Below are 14267 nucleotides of genomic sequence, written 5' to 3'. Positions count from 1 at the left end.
CATATGTAAATGAGAAGTTTGACCTCTTGATGAAACAGTGTGTTTTTCATCTACCATAGCTGGATATAAAGGCCTGTGGTTTCCTTATCCCAGAAGCGGTTTACTGAGTTGTCTGGGGAGTTTTGATGAGTAATCCCTGAGGCCCTTCAAATGTAGAACTACTGCAGTAGGAAGAGCGGTTGTGGCTTCTATTCAGCAAAACTGACGAATCAAGCTTCACGAGACAGGCCAATGTAATACCTCCGCATATAGAAACATGACTGATGCTGTCAATTCTTTAACAGCACCAAAAACATAAATAACTTGGATTCGTTTTAAACGACTGGTCAGTTAATTTGAGAATTGAAAAAAAAAGTGAAACAATTTGAGACTCACCAACATGTATGGGAGCTGGAAACAATCCAAACTCATGTTCCCCAGGTATGTATTCAAGCTTCTCTTTCTTTAGCTGCAGAAGCTGACTCCGGGGGCTGCAAGGTGCGGTATAGAAATGGTGAAATGTAATGGCAGTTTACAAGCACTTCAGATGCATTGATCTGAAATAAAAGTCAATATCAGGAGATGTGGTTTAAGATTTCTTTGCAACTCACTCTTCGGTCTTGTACACATCAGAGTAAAGTCCCGCCTTCTGAAACTTCTTCTTTGGAGGTCTGGCTGCTCTCTTCTCCCGTTGGGTAGTTATGGGCATGGGCGGAGCTTGTTCCTGGGGGACGGTGGCTGGGCGGTCCGGGGAGCAGTGGCCATCTGGCTTGCTTTCCATCGAGCTTAAAATAGAACCAGGACTTGGTTTCTAGTGAGGACTGGATTTAATAATACCAGCATTGAATCCTAACATGAATACTCAGTATAAATCTGTGTCAGTGACCCAGAGCTGAGGTTGTACAGAGGAAGTATAAAGGTTAATGTGCAAAAGTGTAATTCAAATTTGCTTACCCACGAAAGTGCTGGAGCTCGTCCTGGGTAAGCCAGCTTCTTCCTGTCCCAGCTTTGGAGCTTGCTACTAGGTTGCCCAGGTTCTCCTCTCTGTCTGGCAATCGCTCCTCAGTTTCTTCTACCTCCCCGTCCTCTTCTTCTTCCTCTTCTTCTTCTTCCTCATCTCCATCCCAGCGCTTCTTCTTCTGACTTTTTCGACGCAGGCCCTGGACTACCGCCTCAATAGCATCTGTAACAGTGTCGCCCTCCCAACCTCGGCCCCCCGCTGGCCGTTCTGTCGCCCTGTCCCTGTGCCGGGTCGGATTCAACTCAACCACTGGTTGCGGGGACGGCGGCGGGGAGGGTAACGGGTGCTTCCTGGGACGTCCGGGGCCCCTCTTTTTCACCACGTTGTTTCCTGTGCGCGCCTGTCTCTGGAGCTTCTTGGCACGCAGGATTTTGTTGACGTGGTGCAGGCTGTGTTTGGACGGCTGTGCCCGATGGGAGTGGTGGGGCAGGGAAGCATCGAGGCAACAGTCCTGTGAGGGGGAGAGGCAGGAGGAGGAAGCAGAGCCGTGGGAGTGAAACAGGGAGGGTTGGTGATGGTGCTGCTGCTGCCGGTGGTGCATGGATCCTTCGGGCCCTTCAGGGGGCGAGAGGGCAACGCCTCTCGTCTGGATACCTGATGATGACCCGAGTCAAAGAAGAAGCGAAAATGAATAAGTATCAAAGCACACAGTACACATTCCAAGCAATTCTTAGCATTTGTAAGTGTCATTAGAACAGGTGAGACGGTCAACAAACTGTGTGATGCTGTCCCTAAGCTGAATGACAAAGTAGTCTATCACGGATGTTAATTAATTACAAATTTTACAACAATTTGGAGCCGAGGTAAGATTGTTTGAAAGAGTTTCACACCTCCAAATTCAAGTAATTGGCTAACACACCATCAAAGACCATGTTAGCCCTACCGGGCTGGTATTTGTAACACAAATTAAATAGAATAGAAAATAGAATAGAATGTATACTATTCTTTATCCCTTTAAGGGGGAAATTTTTCTCTGCATTTGACCCATCCCTGTATATAGGGAGCAGTGGGCTGCCAATGACAGGCGCCCGGGGAGCCGGGGGGGTTCAGTGTATTGCAGATTCGATCCAGTTGGGGATCGAACAGTTGACCTTCCGGTTCCCAGACGACCTCTTAACCCAGTGCGCCACGGTCGCCCCCAAATAGTGAAAGCGGCCACAAGTACATAGAGTAGTTTTCTCTTAATCTATTCACCATTTCCTAGCTGCTCTCTCCTCTTGTCGCTTTACATCTCTTTCCATTCTCACATCGCTCTTTAAATCTCTCCTGTTTCCTCATTTACATGATTCTTAAACTCGTATCTCACCCTTCCTTACCTTCCCCTTCCTACTTTCCATCCTTTGACATTACATGATTTTCACACATCTTCCTCTTTCCTCTTCTTGTCTTTTTCTTCATTAACATTGTTCTCACCCTCTCCTTCTTTCCTCCTCTTGCCTGACCTGAAAAATCCTCTTCCTCCCGGTATAATTCTACATCTTTGAAATCATCTCACACTCATCCTTGACTTCTAAAGAACTGTGACCACCTATTCCTCCACAACTGCAAAATAAAGATGCACATATCAATCGGCTGCCAATTTTTATTTTTGCACCGTTTCCGGGACAGTGGTGGAAAAAAAGCTAGTCTGGAGACTTGTTGTCAATTATAGTTTTTAGGAACAGAATCAGAGTCAGCAAAAATCTGAATCAGCAGGCAAGACTTTTAAAACTTTTTGCTGCTTAAAAAAAGTTTCCATGCAAATGTTTAACTTTTAATGGAATAAGATTCAGAACGGAAATGCCACAAATTCAAAGGAATACTGAATATTACAAACACGTCTAAGGTGGAAATGTCGCAGAAAAGCAACTGTAACTGACTATATCATGACAAATAATATATATTTAGATCAGCGGTCCCCCCCCCCCCCCCCCAATAAAAAAAAAGCCTTTTAAGCCTTCTTTATAGCCGCATAAGAATCGGACCAATGAGAGAACAGTTTGCTCGCGCGTGGCATTTGTTTACAAGATTTAGTCCGCTGTTAAATGTTGCAGTGTGAACACAAACCGAACAAAGGGGAAACTGCAACATTGTATCATATTAATCCCTGAATCAGAACAAAGCAAACGAACTGAAGGTGTGAAAACGCCCTGAAACACTGCAACAAAGTTTCAATAACTTTCAGTTACACAAGGCGTCACTTTTAAAGAGCAATACGGATGGCGAGGGCACACGCAGAGGCTCAGAGGCAGATTATCACATTTAATTTACAATTAATGACCGACAAATGTAGCCAGGATGTCTTCGGACAAAGCATCGATGCGGCGCGACACAGTGTTGTTGGACATCGGGATCATGTCCAACTTTTTTGCTTCTTTCCCCCCAATCATACATTCCACCATCGCTTTGGCAGCTGGCAAGCACACGTCTTCGGCGATTGTGTGCGGTAGCCCCTTTCTTGCTATTCTGTAACTGACCAGATATGAAGCCCGTAGTGCGTCATTTATAGACCCAACACATGAATGAGACTGCAGTTGTTTTTGGCTGTTTTGTAACAATGATCGATCCGTGATCCGTTCGGATCAGCACTCACGGTTCGGATCACTCGTGAACCGCGGATCAAGAGTATTTTTTATTTTTACAGTGTAATCATCATAGTGTGTAAAGCTCGACTGCTGCTGTTCCTTTTCAAGTAACAAGTCCCTGAATATCAATGCAGAGTGTCAGTGAACAGATATAAAGCAGTAGTGTGTTCACGTGAACGGAGCAGCTTAGAAGCATTTAACGGTGAAGTCATGGCGAGCGGAGGAACGTCAGATGCCGCGGTGTCATTTAACGTTAAGTCGCAAGTTTGGGAACATTTTGTCTTCCGTGTAACGTATAATGACGGATGAGGGTGGTGGACAAAGCGTTACGTATGTAGGCGTTATTTAAAGAGAAAGACACGACAACGGCAAAACATCGGCATGTCCACACATATGAAGAGACACCATCCCGTCTGTCAGCGACGGGGACACTCCGGTGTAGAAAACAAAGGATTTCTAAATCTGGTTAAAATGCTTGAGCCACGCTACGAAATCCACTCACGCACCCACTTCAGTGTGATGCTGTTCCAGACGTCTATGAGAAGGAAAAGACTGCAGACACCGCTTTCACCACAGCGGAGTGATTCTTAGTCCGGTGCTGCAGACACGCCCCCTCTGCGAGAGTCACACAGACACACACCTGGGCAGGTGCTGTAGACACGCCCCCTCTGAGAGAGTCACACAGACAGACACCTGGGGCAGGTGCTGTAGACACGCCCCCTCTGAGAGAGTCACACACACACACACACCTGGGCAGGTGCTGTAGACACGCCCCCTCTGTGAGAGTCACACAGACACACACCTGGGCAGGTGCTGACAGAAGTATCAGAGTGGAAGCTAGATGGGCCCAATAATATTCCAGTCACCACAGAAAGGTCGACCTCTCCCCAGACAATGGAGATATTCTCATCTTTTTGAAAATAATGTCACAGTAATGTAACATTGTTGTGTATTTGAATGGCATAACCTGACAGGAAGTAAACATAGACCCAAGTTGTTGCCGAGCAGTTCAGTTCAGTGTAAACAGTGGAAGCTAGCTCACTGGCTGTTTCTTTCTTTCAGTATTGATCAAAGGACGAGGATATCAACATAACTCATGTTGCACTTAAACTTAACAGAATTCTTGAATGTATTATTTTTATTTATTTATTTCATTTTGTTTCAAATTGGACATCTTCAATATTTTTGTTTTTATGTAAGACCATAGCCCAAAGTTCTTTGCTTTAAGTGTTCTTGAAGTTCTTTAATTAATAAATGGAAAGCAAAGTTATATTTGTCTCCTCCCCTTTTCTTTGTTGATCCGAACCGTGACTCCTGAACCGTGATCCGAACCGAACCGTGAGGTTTGTGATCCGTGACACCCCTAGTTATAGTGCCTGGTGTGAAACAGGTTGTCATCCAGAATGAATATGGCTCAGTTAACACTGGCTGACAGAAACAAATTTTGCTTTTTCTCCTTTTGATTTGGGCATCTGAACATTTGGATGTATACCTATTCACACCTGCTCTTTTAGGCTACGTCTTATCCTCGCCCTCCCTTCACACCTTCACTCTCAAACATTCAGTCACTACGCATCTATCCACGTCCATCATTCCCCACTTGTCTTGTGTGCCAGCCCGTTCCCCACCCGTGGCCTCCTCCACCTTCACAGTCTGCGACCGCTGGGTGACCCCGAGTCCTGAGCTGTAATCCAGGATTACCCTGCTGTGGTTTGAACGGCAACCATTATGCCTCAACTGGGACCTTACAGCTTCACAGCTCACTAGTCGACACGCACATAAACACTAACGCCCACCCTTACTGGTGCTCGCACATAAACCCACGTAAGCACATCGGTCTTTGTCAGAGGACATTCAGAGTCACACTGATGAAGGCCATTGCTGCGGACGCTGTGTCTTACATCAGCAACATTAGCTCAGCCCAGGTGCTGGGTGTACTGAAGGATAGGACGCGGCCTCGCATTGTGGGCTTTTGAGGGAAATGTCTACTAAATATAGCATGTTAACAAAACACTCCACCCCTTTTGCTCTGGCAGAAATGCTATCCACTCACAGAGGAGCCAGTTTAAGTCATTACTTTTTTGCCAAGTCCATAACCGCTAGTGAGAGCTACCAAATGTCAGACAGTGTAAGCACAGGCGATGTCACTGTCTTTCGAGGGGGCTTTTTTCCCTAAAATATAAGTGGCCTATTCCACTTAGTGTTTTCTTTGTACAGAAGGGAGAAAGCTGAGAGGCATACAGAGACAGAACAGATCATTTTCTTGCGTTGTTTGATCGAACCATGACTGAGGTATGGATGGTTCCAGTTGTAATCACTAAGCAACTTCTCAGCACTGTGAGGGATTTTCAGGAACTACACAGGCTTTACTGAGCAGAGATCAAGCGAGCTTTGAGAGCACACTTGCTGTGCCATATGGCAATGTCTGAAACCGTTATTGCCCAAATACATAGTTCTGGAACCAGTGCTGGATCTAATGGATTGCACGCTGTGCCCGTTTCACTGTAGATGTGCCAAGCCATGAGGCTCATCAGACATCAGCCAATCATATTCAGCCACAGGATTCTTGATACAACTGCAGACACAGAACTATTTGTGGAAAATGAATTTGGTGCACAATTGACTCAAACAACCTTTAACAATGTCGAATAAAATTTGGGTCAAAAGAATTTCTGTGCTGAATAGCTCGTTAAACTCAAAGGCGTACACGGCTATAGGAACGATATGGGCTTTAATGCAACTACTGAATTGTTACTATTGTTACTGGTTACTATACAGTCATTTCTTTATTCAAAATGAACTATGCATATGCTTTTGTCCCCTATATCAGTTCAGTGGAGCCTCTGCTGTAGGCAGCCCTTTCGAATTAAACTCAATAAAATTAGACTTACCCAACTCTCTCCTTTCTGCTGATGTTGAGCGGTCCTTCCTCATCGGCCGGTCAATGCGGGAGAAGGTGGAGCTCTCCGAGACCACCTCGGTCTTTCTGTTCCTGCCCCCTTTCAGCGTAGTGCGGGTGAGAGCAGAGGCAAACAGGTTTGTAAGGTTTGGAGAATCATGGGCTCCGGGCTCTGCATCCTCCGTGGGACTGAGAGGCTCCTCGTTGTCGCTGTCTGAGCAGCCTGCTGGGTCTTCAGCCTGTCCGTCGGAGAAGGGACCCTGTCCAGGTGCCACGTGACTCCGTGAAAGCTTAGAGTAGCTTGCCTTTGAGCTGCCCATCCTGAACCAAGACTCGACTGGGTGGTGGCCTTTTGAGCCGCTACCCAGTGCAAGCCTCGAGGGGCCTAGACAGGACATGGAGCTCTCTTTGCGCTTGTACCTTTCTGCAGATGAAGATGAGGAAGAAGAAGGGGAGTTGGCAGAAGTGGAAGCAGTTTGCTTGCTGGCACTGGTGCTGGCGGTGTCTCGTCCGAAGCGGCATCGTTGTAAAGACTCTGCCATTCCGAAACTGCCAACTCGCTCCCCTTTCCCTGATGTTCCACTCTCAGAAACCCCTGTACTTGCCCGGCTCGCTGATCCTCCTCTTGCCGCCTCCTCTCTGTCCTCCTCAGCACAGCGCTCTCTGTGTTTGTGTCTGTGTTTGTGTTTGTGGTGCCAGTTGAAGGAAAGCTCAGAGGACATGGGTGGATACAGGACAGGGGACCTTCCTCCTCCATGGTAGTCCTGCCTGAGAAGCTTGTGTTTTTTCTTGTGAAATTTAGAGGGGTTCAGCAGGAGATGTGAAGGGTGGTGATGATGCATGTAAGATGTGGGGGGAGGAGGGGGGAAAGACGGCGAGTGGTGAGAGTGGTGGGATGGGGCTGTGTGGGGTGACTGGTGGTGTGGGTGGGGATACAGAGCGCTAGCTGGGGGATAGCCTCTGTAATAGCCCAAACCCAGGGGCCCAGAGGAGTAGGGGACGCTGTAGGAGGGGTGGTAGAAGCCTCCACTGGAGAGGTGGAATCCAAGCCCAGGTACAAAGGGAACGTCGGACATGGACTCCCTCAGTTTGGGAGGCCGCCCCCGTTTCTTCTTCATGTCTGGTTTACGAACATAGTGCAATGGGTCACAGGAGTATGCAGGATGGGAGTAGAAGCTGCCAAAGTTTACCCTGAAGATTGTAGGCAGGAGATCCCTGTGGACATAATGGTGTGGAGGAGGGCCACCTGTGCTTCCTATGCCACCACCGGGCCTGCTCCCCACTCCTGGCACTCTGCTTGTTCCTGCTGCCATGCCTATTCCACTGCCGAGCCTGTGCCCAGTGGTACGGTGTGCTATCCGTATTTCACTCAGTCTCACAACAATCTCTTCCAGCTCAGCAAGAAAGTCTGGGTCGTGCCGCCGGGAGCGCAGCTGCAAGTACTTCTTCTTGCGTTTCCTTTTCTGTCTCTTTAGCTTGTCATAGCCGGGGCATCCATGGGTGCGGCGTTTGCACTTGTGCTTATGTTTGTCCTTAAGTCCTATTAAGGAGGAGGCGGGAGCTGCTGGGTGAGGTCTCCTGGGATCTGGTGATGACCTTGTCCCTTGGGGTGATGGAGAGGGTGAGGGATGTTCCATAAGCACAGCAGAGTGACGCCGCCTGCCTCTGGAATTAAGGCCCACCCCTGGACCCATAGCTGAACCAATGACCCCCGGCATTAATAATCCACTGCCCATTCCAGTCGGCATCCCAATTCCACCCAAGCTACCCCCAGCTTTCTCACCACGGTCAGAGGTGCTGTTATTGTCCGTTCCTATACCACTGTCACTGGGCACGGTCTCCTCACTGTGCGACTCACTGACTGGTGACGGAGTGGCTTCTTTCAGCTCACTGAGGGGAGCAGGGGAGGTGGGATGGAGCGGCCGAGAAGGTGAAAGCTTATGATAATGGTAGTGCTGCCTGTAATGGTGGTGGTGCTGGTATCCCCGGCAAGATGACTTTTTCTGGGAAGCTGCCGTGGCCATAGATGATGAGCCGGGGTTGCGAGGATTAGGGGCGGAAAATGTGGGGGGAGGGAAAGAGAACGTGTTGTGGCTATGATGGGGGTTAGAATAGTGAGAGTGACCTGCAAAGTGCACTGAGCCTGGCTCCACAAAGCTGGCATCGCTGATGGGACTGTGGCCTCCGCTAGACTGCGAGAGGGAGGGGGAAGGAAAGACCTCTGAGGAGGAGAGCTGGTGCTGTTGATGGGACTGTGATTGATGGTGATGGAGAGGGGAAGTGGTGTTTGGAGATAGGAACGGTTCTGGTGGGGGTGTTGTAGCTGTTGCATTATTCGATGATTTTGGTTTGCGGCCTCGTCTCTTACCCATGTATATTGTGCCCTTTTTACTGACATTAATTTGTGGCCCTAGTTTTCCCCCAAAAGAAGCAGCCAGGGACGACAACGATTGGGTTGCAGCTTCCACAGAGCCGACCACCCCACTGGTGGTGCATTTAGGGGTGTCTTCTGGTCTTGGGCCTAACAAGATTTGACTGAGAATACGCTTCCGTTTCATACTTTTCATCTTATTGATCTTGCCTATAATAGTTTTCATGATAAGCTGCCCATTTCCTTTGCTGCGGAACCGTTTGTCTCCCATGTCCCCTGCCTCTGGAGCCAACGTGGGAGGCTGACCCTCTTGTGGTAAGGTAGGAGGAAGCCGCTTGGGGCGTCCACGTTTTCTAGGCATAGGTTTAGGGGGGTTCAGGTCCACCTCAGGGTGAAGAACAGGGGGGTCCTGTTCTTCTTTAGACTTCAGTAAAGAGGAAAAGACCTTGGAGGGAACCAGCTTGTTAGGAAGGCACCCACGGGCCGGAGCGTCAAGCCGTGGCATTATAGACTTCGGCCTTCCCCTTTTCTTAGGCTGGGGTGGGAAGAGATGAGACATTGGACCTTGTGGCACAGGATTTGGTTTGACCTTATTTGGGTTTGGAGGCCTGCCCACAGGTCTCTTAACTGGTGGCAACAGGGTTTCCAAGCTTGACGATAAAGGCAAGATGGTTTTGCTCTGGTCGAAGGGACTGTCCAGGCCTGCTCTTTGACCCTGCATCTTGTTCATAGGACGGCCCCAGCGGGGTTTCCTTCCCCTGCGTTTTTTAAGGGGTTTGCTGTCCTGCTCTGCTGGAGAGTCTATGGATGAATCAGGAGAATCATCTCTCAGGGGCGTTAGTGGACCTTCGTCATCATCTGGCTCCGGTGAAGGAGATGCTCTTTGTCTGTAAGGCTCAGCGGGACTGCTGGTCCGACCGGATCGGCTACTATCCCGATTGGGACTGCGCTTATTTGGACTAGAGCTCTTCACCCTCTCAACTCGCAGTGACTGATTACTAGCCCCCTTGTCTTTCCCTTCTGGTTTTCCTGGAGGGCACTTGGTTAAGTCTCGAGGGCTGTCACTGCCCTGCTCCCTCTTATTTGCATTGCTTTCTTCTGCCAAGGCAGGATTCTCTCGTGCATGGTGTGCTTGTGAGAGAGCAGGGGAGCCCAGGTGTGTCACTGCACTCACTGTCCTCTGCTCACCTGAGTTAGTGGAAGAGGATGAAATGGGACAAAATTGCAATGTGTTGTGTGGTAGGCAGTGACCTGGACGTGACTGGGGCTTAGAAATGCTACTGTTGTCGTTGCTGCAGTCGTTTGACATGGCTGACAGGCAGTTATTGCTGTTGCCGATGCCGTTATCGCTGCTGCTGCTGCTACTAGCTTTCTCCTCCCCGTCTGTGTCCTCCTGGCCCAGTGGTGTCAGGGCACTTGAATTTTCCATCACACTGTCTTTGTTCCTCGAACCATAGGGCCGACCAGGTGGTCGTGATACAGGAGGTGGTGGAGAAAGGTGTACCATTCTTGAATACGTGTTCCTATTGGCCATAGCCCTGTCTCGTTGCTTGGCTGTGGGGGCCATAAAGCCTGAGTTTGGGGGAGGAGCGGGGTCAAGCTTTGTATGTTTGGCGGGCTTAGGGGTCTTTGATGGTGGGCAAGTTGCTATGAGTTGAGCCAATTTCTCAGTGATTTTGGGTGCTACCCAATTTTGAACACTCTTGTCCTTGTCTCTCTGACTTTCAGTGCTGAAGATGTATTGAGCAGGTTTAACAGCTTCAAAGCTGGCTTCCTTTGATGCAGGTAGTGGTGGAGAAGGTGAAGCTGTCCGGGGGTTGGGTTGTGGAGTTGGTGTTTTCTTCCCAGATGGATGCGTTTTGCTGTCTGGTGGAGGCCGGTGAAGGTTGAGGGGTCTCTCAGATGTGGTGGTGGCTGCTTTCATGTCTGGCTTTGTATCAGACTTGCAATCCACCTTTGGTGAACCCTGGAAAACAAAGAGCGAGATGGCAAGTTAATTATGGCATAATAATTGATTTATTACATTTAAGAAATACACTGTCAAATGCCTATATTAAATGTATGCATGCAAAAAGTTTTTTCCTCGAAATGCTTGAACACGTTTTTAACTAAAGTGATACGCTGATATCTTATGACAAATTTGAGAAAAATGTGGCAAAATTTAGAGCAGCTATGGTGCTGTTGAACCTAACACATCTGACCAGAGACAGCCCCAGCTAGAAATACAGTCTACCAGTCAAAGATACGTGGCTGTGCAATTCATTGATCAGATTTTCTGTCTGCTGCTTCCCGGGCATGCCGAGGGGTGAAGTTAAACTCGGCTCAATAGCACTTATCAGGGTCAAATTGGGGACAGAAGGGGAGCGCTAGAGAGGGGGGTGGAGAGGACATGGCCGTGCAGAGACGAAGGGGGCGGTGCATGATGAATAGGGACACGCCAACAGAGAAAACAAAGAGAACTAAAGAACAATTTATGCTCTGCTCTTTATCTGTGCAATAACATGGTCATTACAGCGGTAACCTTTTTGTAGAACGCTGCCTTACTGATGACTGACTGATAACATTTTAAGGAAGTAAGGTACACAAGTATGTACATAAAACAAATATAATACAGTGAACATGCTGGCTGTCAATACTGAATATTTACTTTTGGCAGAGAGTGAATCCATTGCTGAATCAAAATACATAAAGTGACTGTTCTTACCCTTTTTGCCGGAGTGCTCCCGTTCACTTGGGCGGGTGACAGGGTGGTAGTGCTGGAGAGAGGAGGAGCAGGAGGAGGTGGCGTAGGAGCTTTAGCAGAGGGGGTTGATGAAGACGATGAGGCCGGCCTGTTGACACTGGATTTCTCTTTCTTATCTTTTTCCCTGCCTTGTGAAGGACCCTGGCTCTGAATGCCTGCCCCATCACCTGTAGCCCCGGCACGGTTTCCACGAGCACCGCCTCCTCCGCGTCCCGTATGCCTCACAGTGGCCCTGAAGGCTGGTCGGCACACGTAATTCTCCAAGATCTTAGGGGGCTTCTTCATGCGTTTCGCTTGAAGGCCGATCTTAAGTTTGACATTGCCCTCGGAGAGGCTGCTCTCTTTGATGGAGAAATGGGACTGGTCACCGCCGGCACCTCCTGGCCCACTTGTTCCTGGCCCTCCTGCACCAGCAGAGACAGTGACAGCTCCTTCCTTCTCTCTGTCTCGCTTCTTCTCCTCCTCTTCTTCTTCTTCTTTCTTTCCACCCCCTACCTCCTTGTCTCGTTCCCCTGAGGGGACTCCTGAGAGAGGAGGGGGTGGAGTTGCAGTCCCCACCTGATTTTTCGGATCCATAAGAACTTTACAGGGTGTGCAGGTTTACTATGGAAGGGGTGTTGTGGATACCAGGTAGAGTTTTTGTTGGGGGATGGGATAAGGGTAAAGGGGGGAAAGGGGGAGGGGGATAACGGTGAGGGTTGAAGCTCTCCTTGTTTTGTGGTGGCTTCTATCCCTTCCTTGGCAGTCCAGCCCTCTTTCTCCTTCCTTCAACTGTTGGAGTAAAGACAGGTATAGCAGGGAGAGAGAGAAGGGAAAGGGAAGGGGGGAGGGGGGAAACAAATTCCACATTAGTCACCGCAACACAGAACATCAACCAAACAGTGACAGTTTTAAACATCACCCTACAACTGAGAAGTATAAAATGTCTTATAATGAATGAATGACGACGGAGAGCAACAATTTGTATCATCTTTTTGGTTATAGGCCGTCCTTCATCCTGTCTGGGTGACTTTTTAATGGTGTGTTCGTCCTCAGTCTACAACAATCTGTGACCTATTTACACGGCCACGGCTCTTCTACCTGAAAAATGTAAACTTAGGTTCAAGGACTCTGAATTTTCCACCTGAGAACTAAAAAGCCCATGAGGTCCAGAGTCACTAGTTAATCCCTCAGTGCTGCCACATCCTTCCAAGGCGTATCAGGATAAGATGCCAAATGAGCAATCCCTTAAGTTCCCTCATTAGTTGCAGTGAAAACTGGTGCCTGTGGTGGTGGCAAAGTGCTCATACCCTACGTTAGCACAGCAGCGGCATAGAGCAGCATGTTTCTTAGCTGTGCACCTTAGAGGACAGCCCAATTCAATGAAGTTGTCTACCGCTCCCCATGGTCACTGAGTGATTTAATGCGGATTCACCCCCAAGCAGGTGCTTTCGCTGGATGAAGTCATTTGGAGGCAATTCAGAACTGTGACCTCAGCACATTGGGCCCCTCAGGGACTAGACAGAGGATCCGGCCGCCTTTCCCAGCCTTCGCCAGCAGCAACATAGAGTGAGTGATAGAGCGTCAACCTGCCGGCGGTTTCTCTGCGCCCTACATTAGTGGAAAGCACTAAAGGAGCCACTTAATGGAGCCTGAGGAAAGTCATCACTGAAGTGTCGCGGCAAGAGAAAAAAAGAAATCTGCCCGACACTGTCTTAGACTGTTTGTTTTGGATTACGACTGTGCAAAACAGTAGTAGTGATTTTTTCTATTTGATTTTTGGAGTTTGGCCAATAGTTCTCCCACGCCCTCCTTTTCTGTGTTTACTTCAATTACTCACTTAATTTCGCCTCAAAACGGCAGACTCCTCCTCGCTACACATACCACACTCAAATCACACCTCCCTCCTTTCTCTAACACTCCATCAATCTCCGTGTTCTTTCGCCGTCTTCCTGAAGCTTTTCCGTCCTCTTCCTACTCTATTTCGCAAACTTAGAAAGCAGTAACAAGAGCACAAAGACTAAAGTCACTGTGTTCCTACTTTAATCAAAAACACATTTCAGCCCGCCCACCGCCCTAAACTTTATTCCCCGTGTCCTTCTCTCACAGAGTGACAAATGTTCTCCTCATTCTTTTATACTAAGCGCACACATTGATACTAGCTGCTTCCGCCTCGACAGCAGCTTTGCCAAAATGTAGTACTGAACTCTTTGAAAAGGCTACAAGTCTTGAGAGAAGCCGCCCGGGGAGTCAAAACATCCCCCTCACCTCCAACAAGCTACGCCAGGTCATTTACTGGCACTTGTTCTCCTGTAAATGATCCGACACCGGGCCGAATCGCTGTCTAATTCGTGATTAATAAGTTGAAACCCTAAAGCATATCACTTTCATGTCTAGCATCAAGGTGCTTTTGTATTTACAAAGCAGTTAACACTACTCTGCAGTCATTTCGTTGTTTCACAGTCATACTGAGAATGACAGCGCTACTGGTTTTAAAAGACAGATATCAGTCATGCCAGGAGTTAAAGAAGACGGACATGTAAAACACAAAGAAATGTCAGAAATTAAAACGGTAGAATCGATAATCAATATCAGGCCACCAACCTAAGAAATGGCAGAGCAGGCAGAGACGTAGCAACCAACTTCCCGCGCCCCCTCCCATTTCTTTCCTCCCCTTACTCCCTCCCTCCTCACTTTTTGCACACGTTGTT

The 14267-nt window shown here is 48.4% G+C and overlaps 1 protein-coding gene across 2 annotated transcripts in view; it reads right to left on the bottom strand.

Annotated features, from left to right (window-relative positions):
* The window catches only part of ash1l (ash1 (absent, small, or homeotic)-like), a 31219-nt gene that overhangs the window by 15014 nt on the left and 1938 nt on the right, over positions 1-14267 (bottom strand). For both annotated transcript variants that reach the window (XM_079288453.1, XM_079288454.1), the window contains exons 3-7: positions 11539-12348; positions 6456-10800; positions 934-1594; positions 591-764; positions 376-470 (exon numbers count right to left, since the gene is read on the bottom strand). In XM_079288453.1, coding sequence (XP_079144579.1) covers positions 376-470; positions 591-764; positions 934-1594; positions 6456-10800; positions 11539-12153 — 5890 coding nt within the window. In that variant the 5' untranslated portion in view covers positions 12154-12348. The remainder of the gene's footprint in view (positions 1-375; positions 471-590; positions 765-933; positions 1595-6455; positions 10801-11538; positions 12349-14267) is intronic.

This window comes from Melanostigma gelatinosum, assembly GCF_949748355.1.
Source record: "Melanostigma gelatinosum genome assembly, chromosome: 17".
Taxonomy (NCBI): domain Eukaryota; kingdom Metazoa; phylum Chordata; class Actinopteri; order Perciformes; family Zoarcidae; genus Melanostigma; species Melanostigma gelatinosum.
The sequence above is the reverse complement of the archived record's forward strand: the minus strand, read 5'-3'. Positions and strand labels throughout refer to the sequence as shown.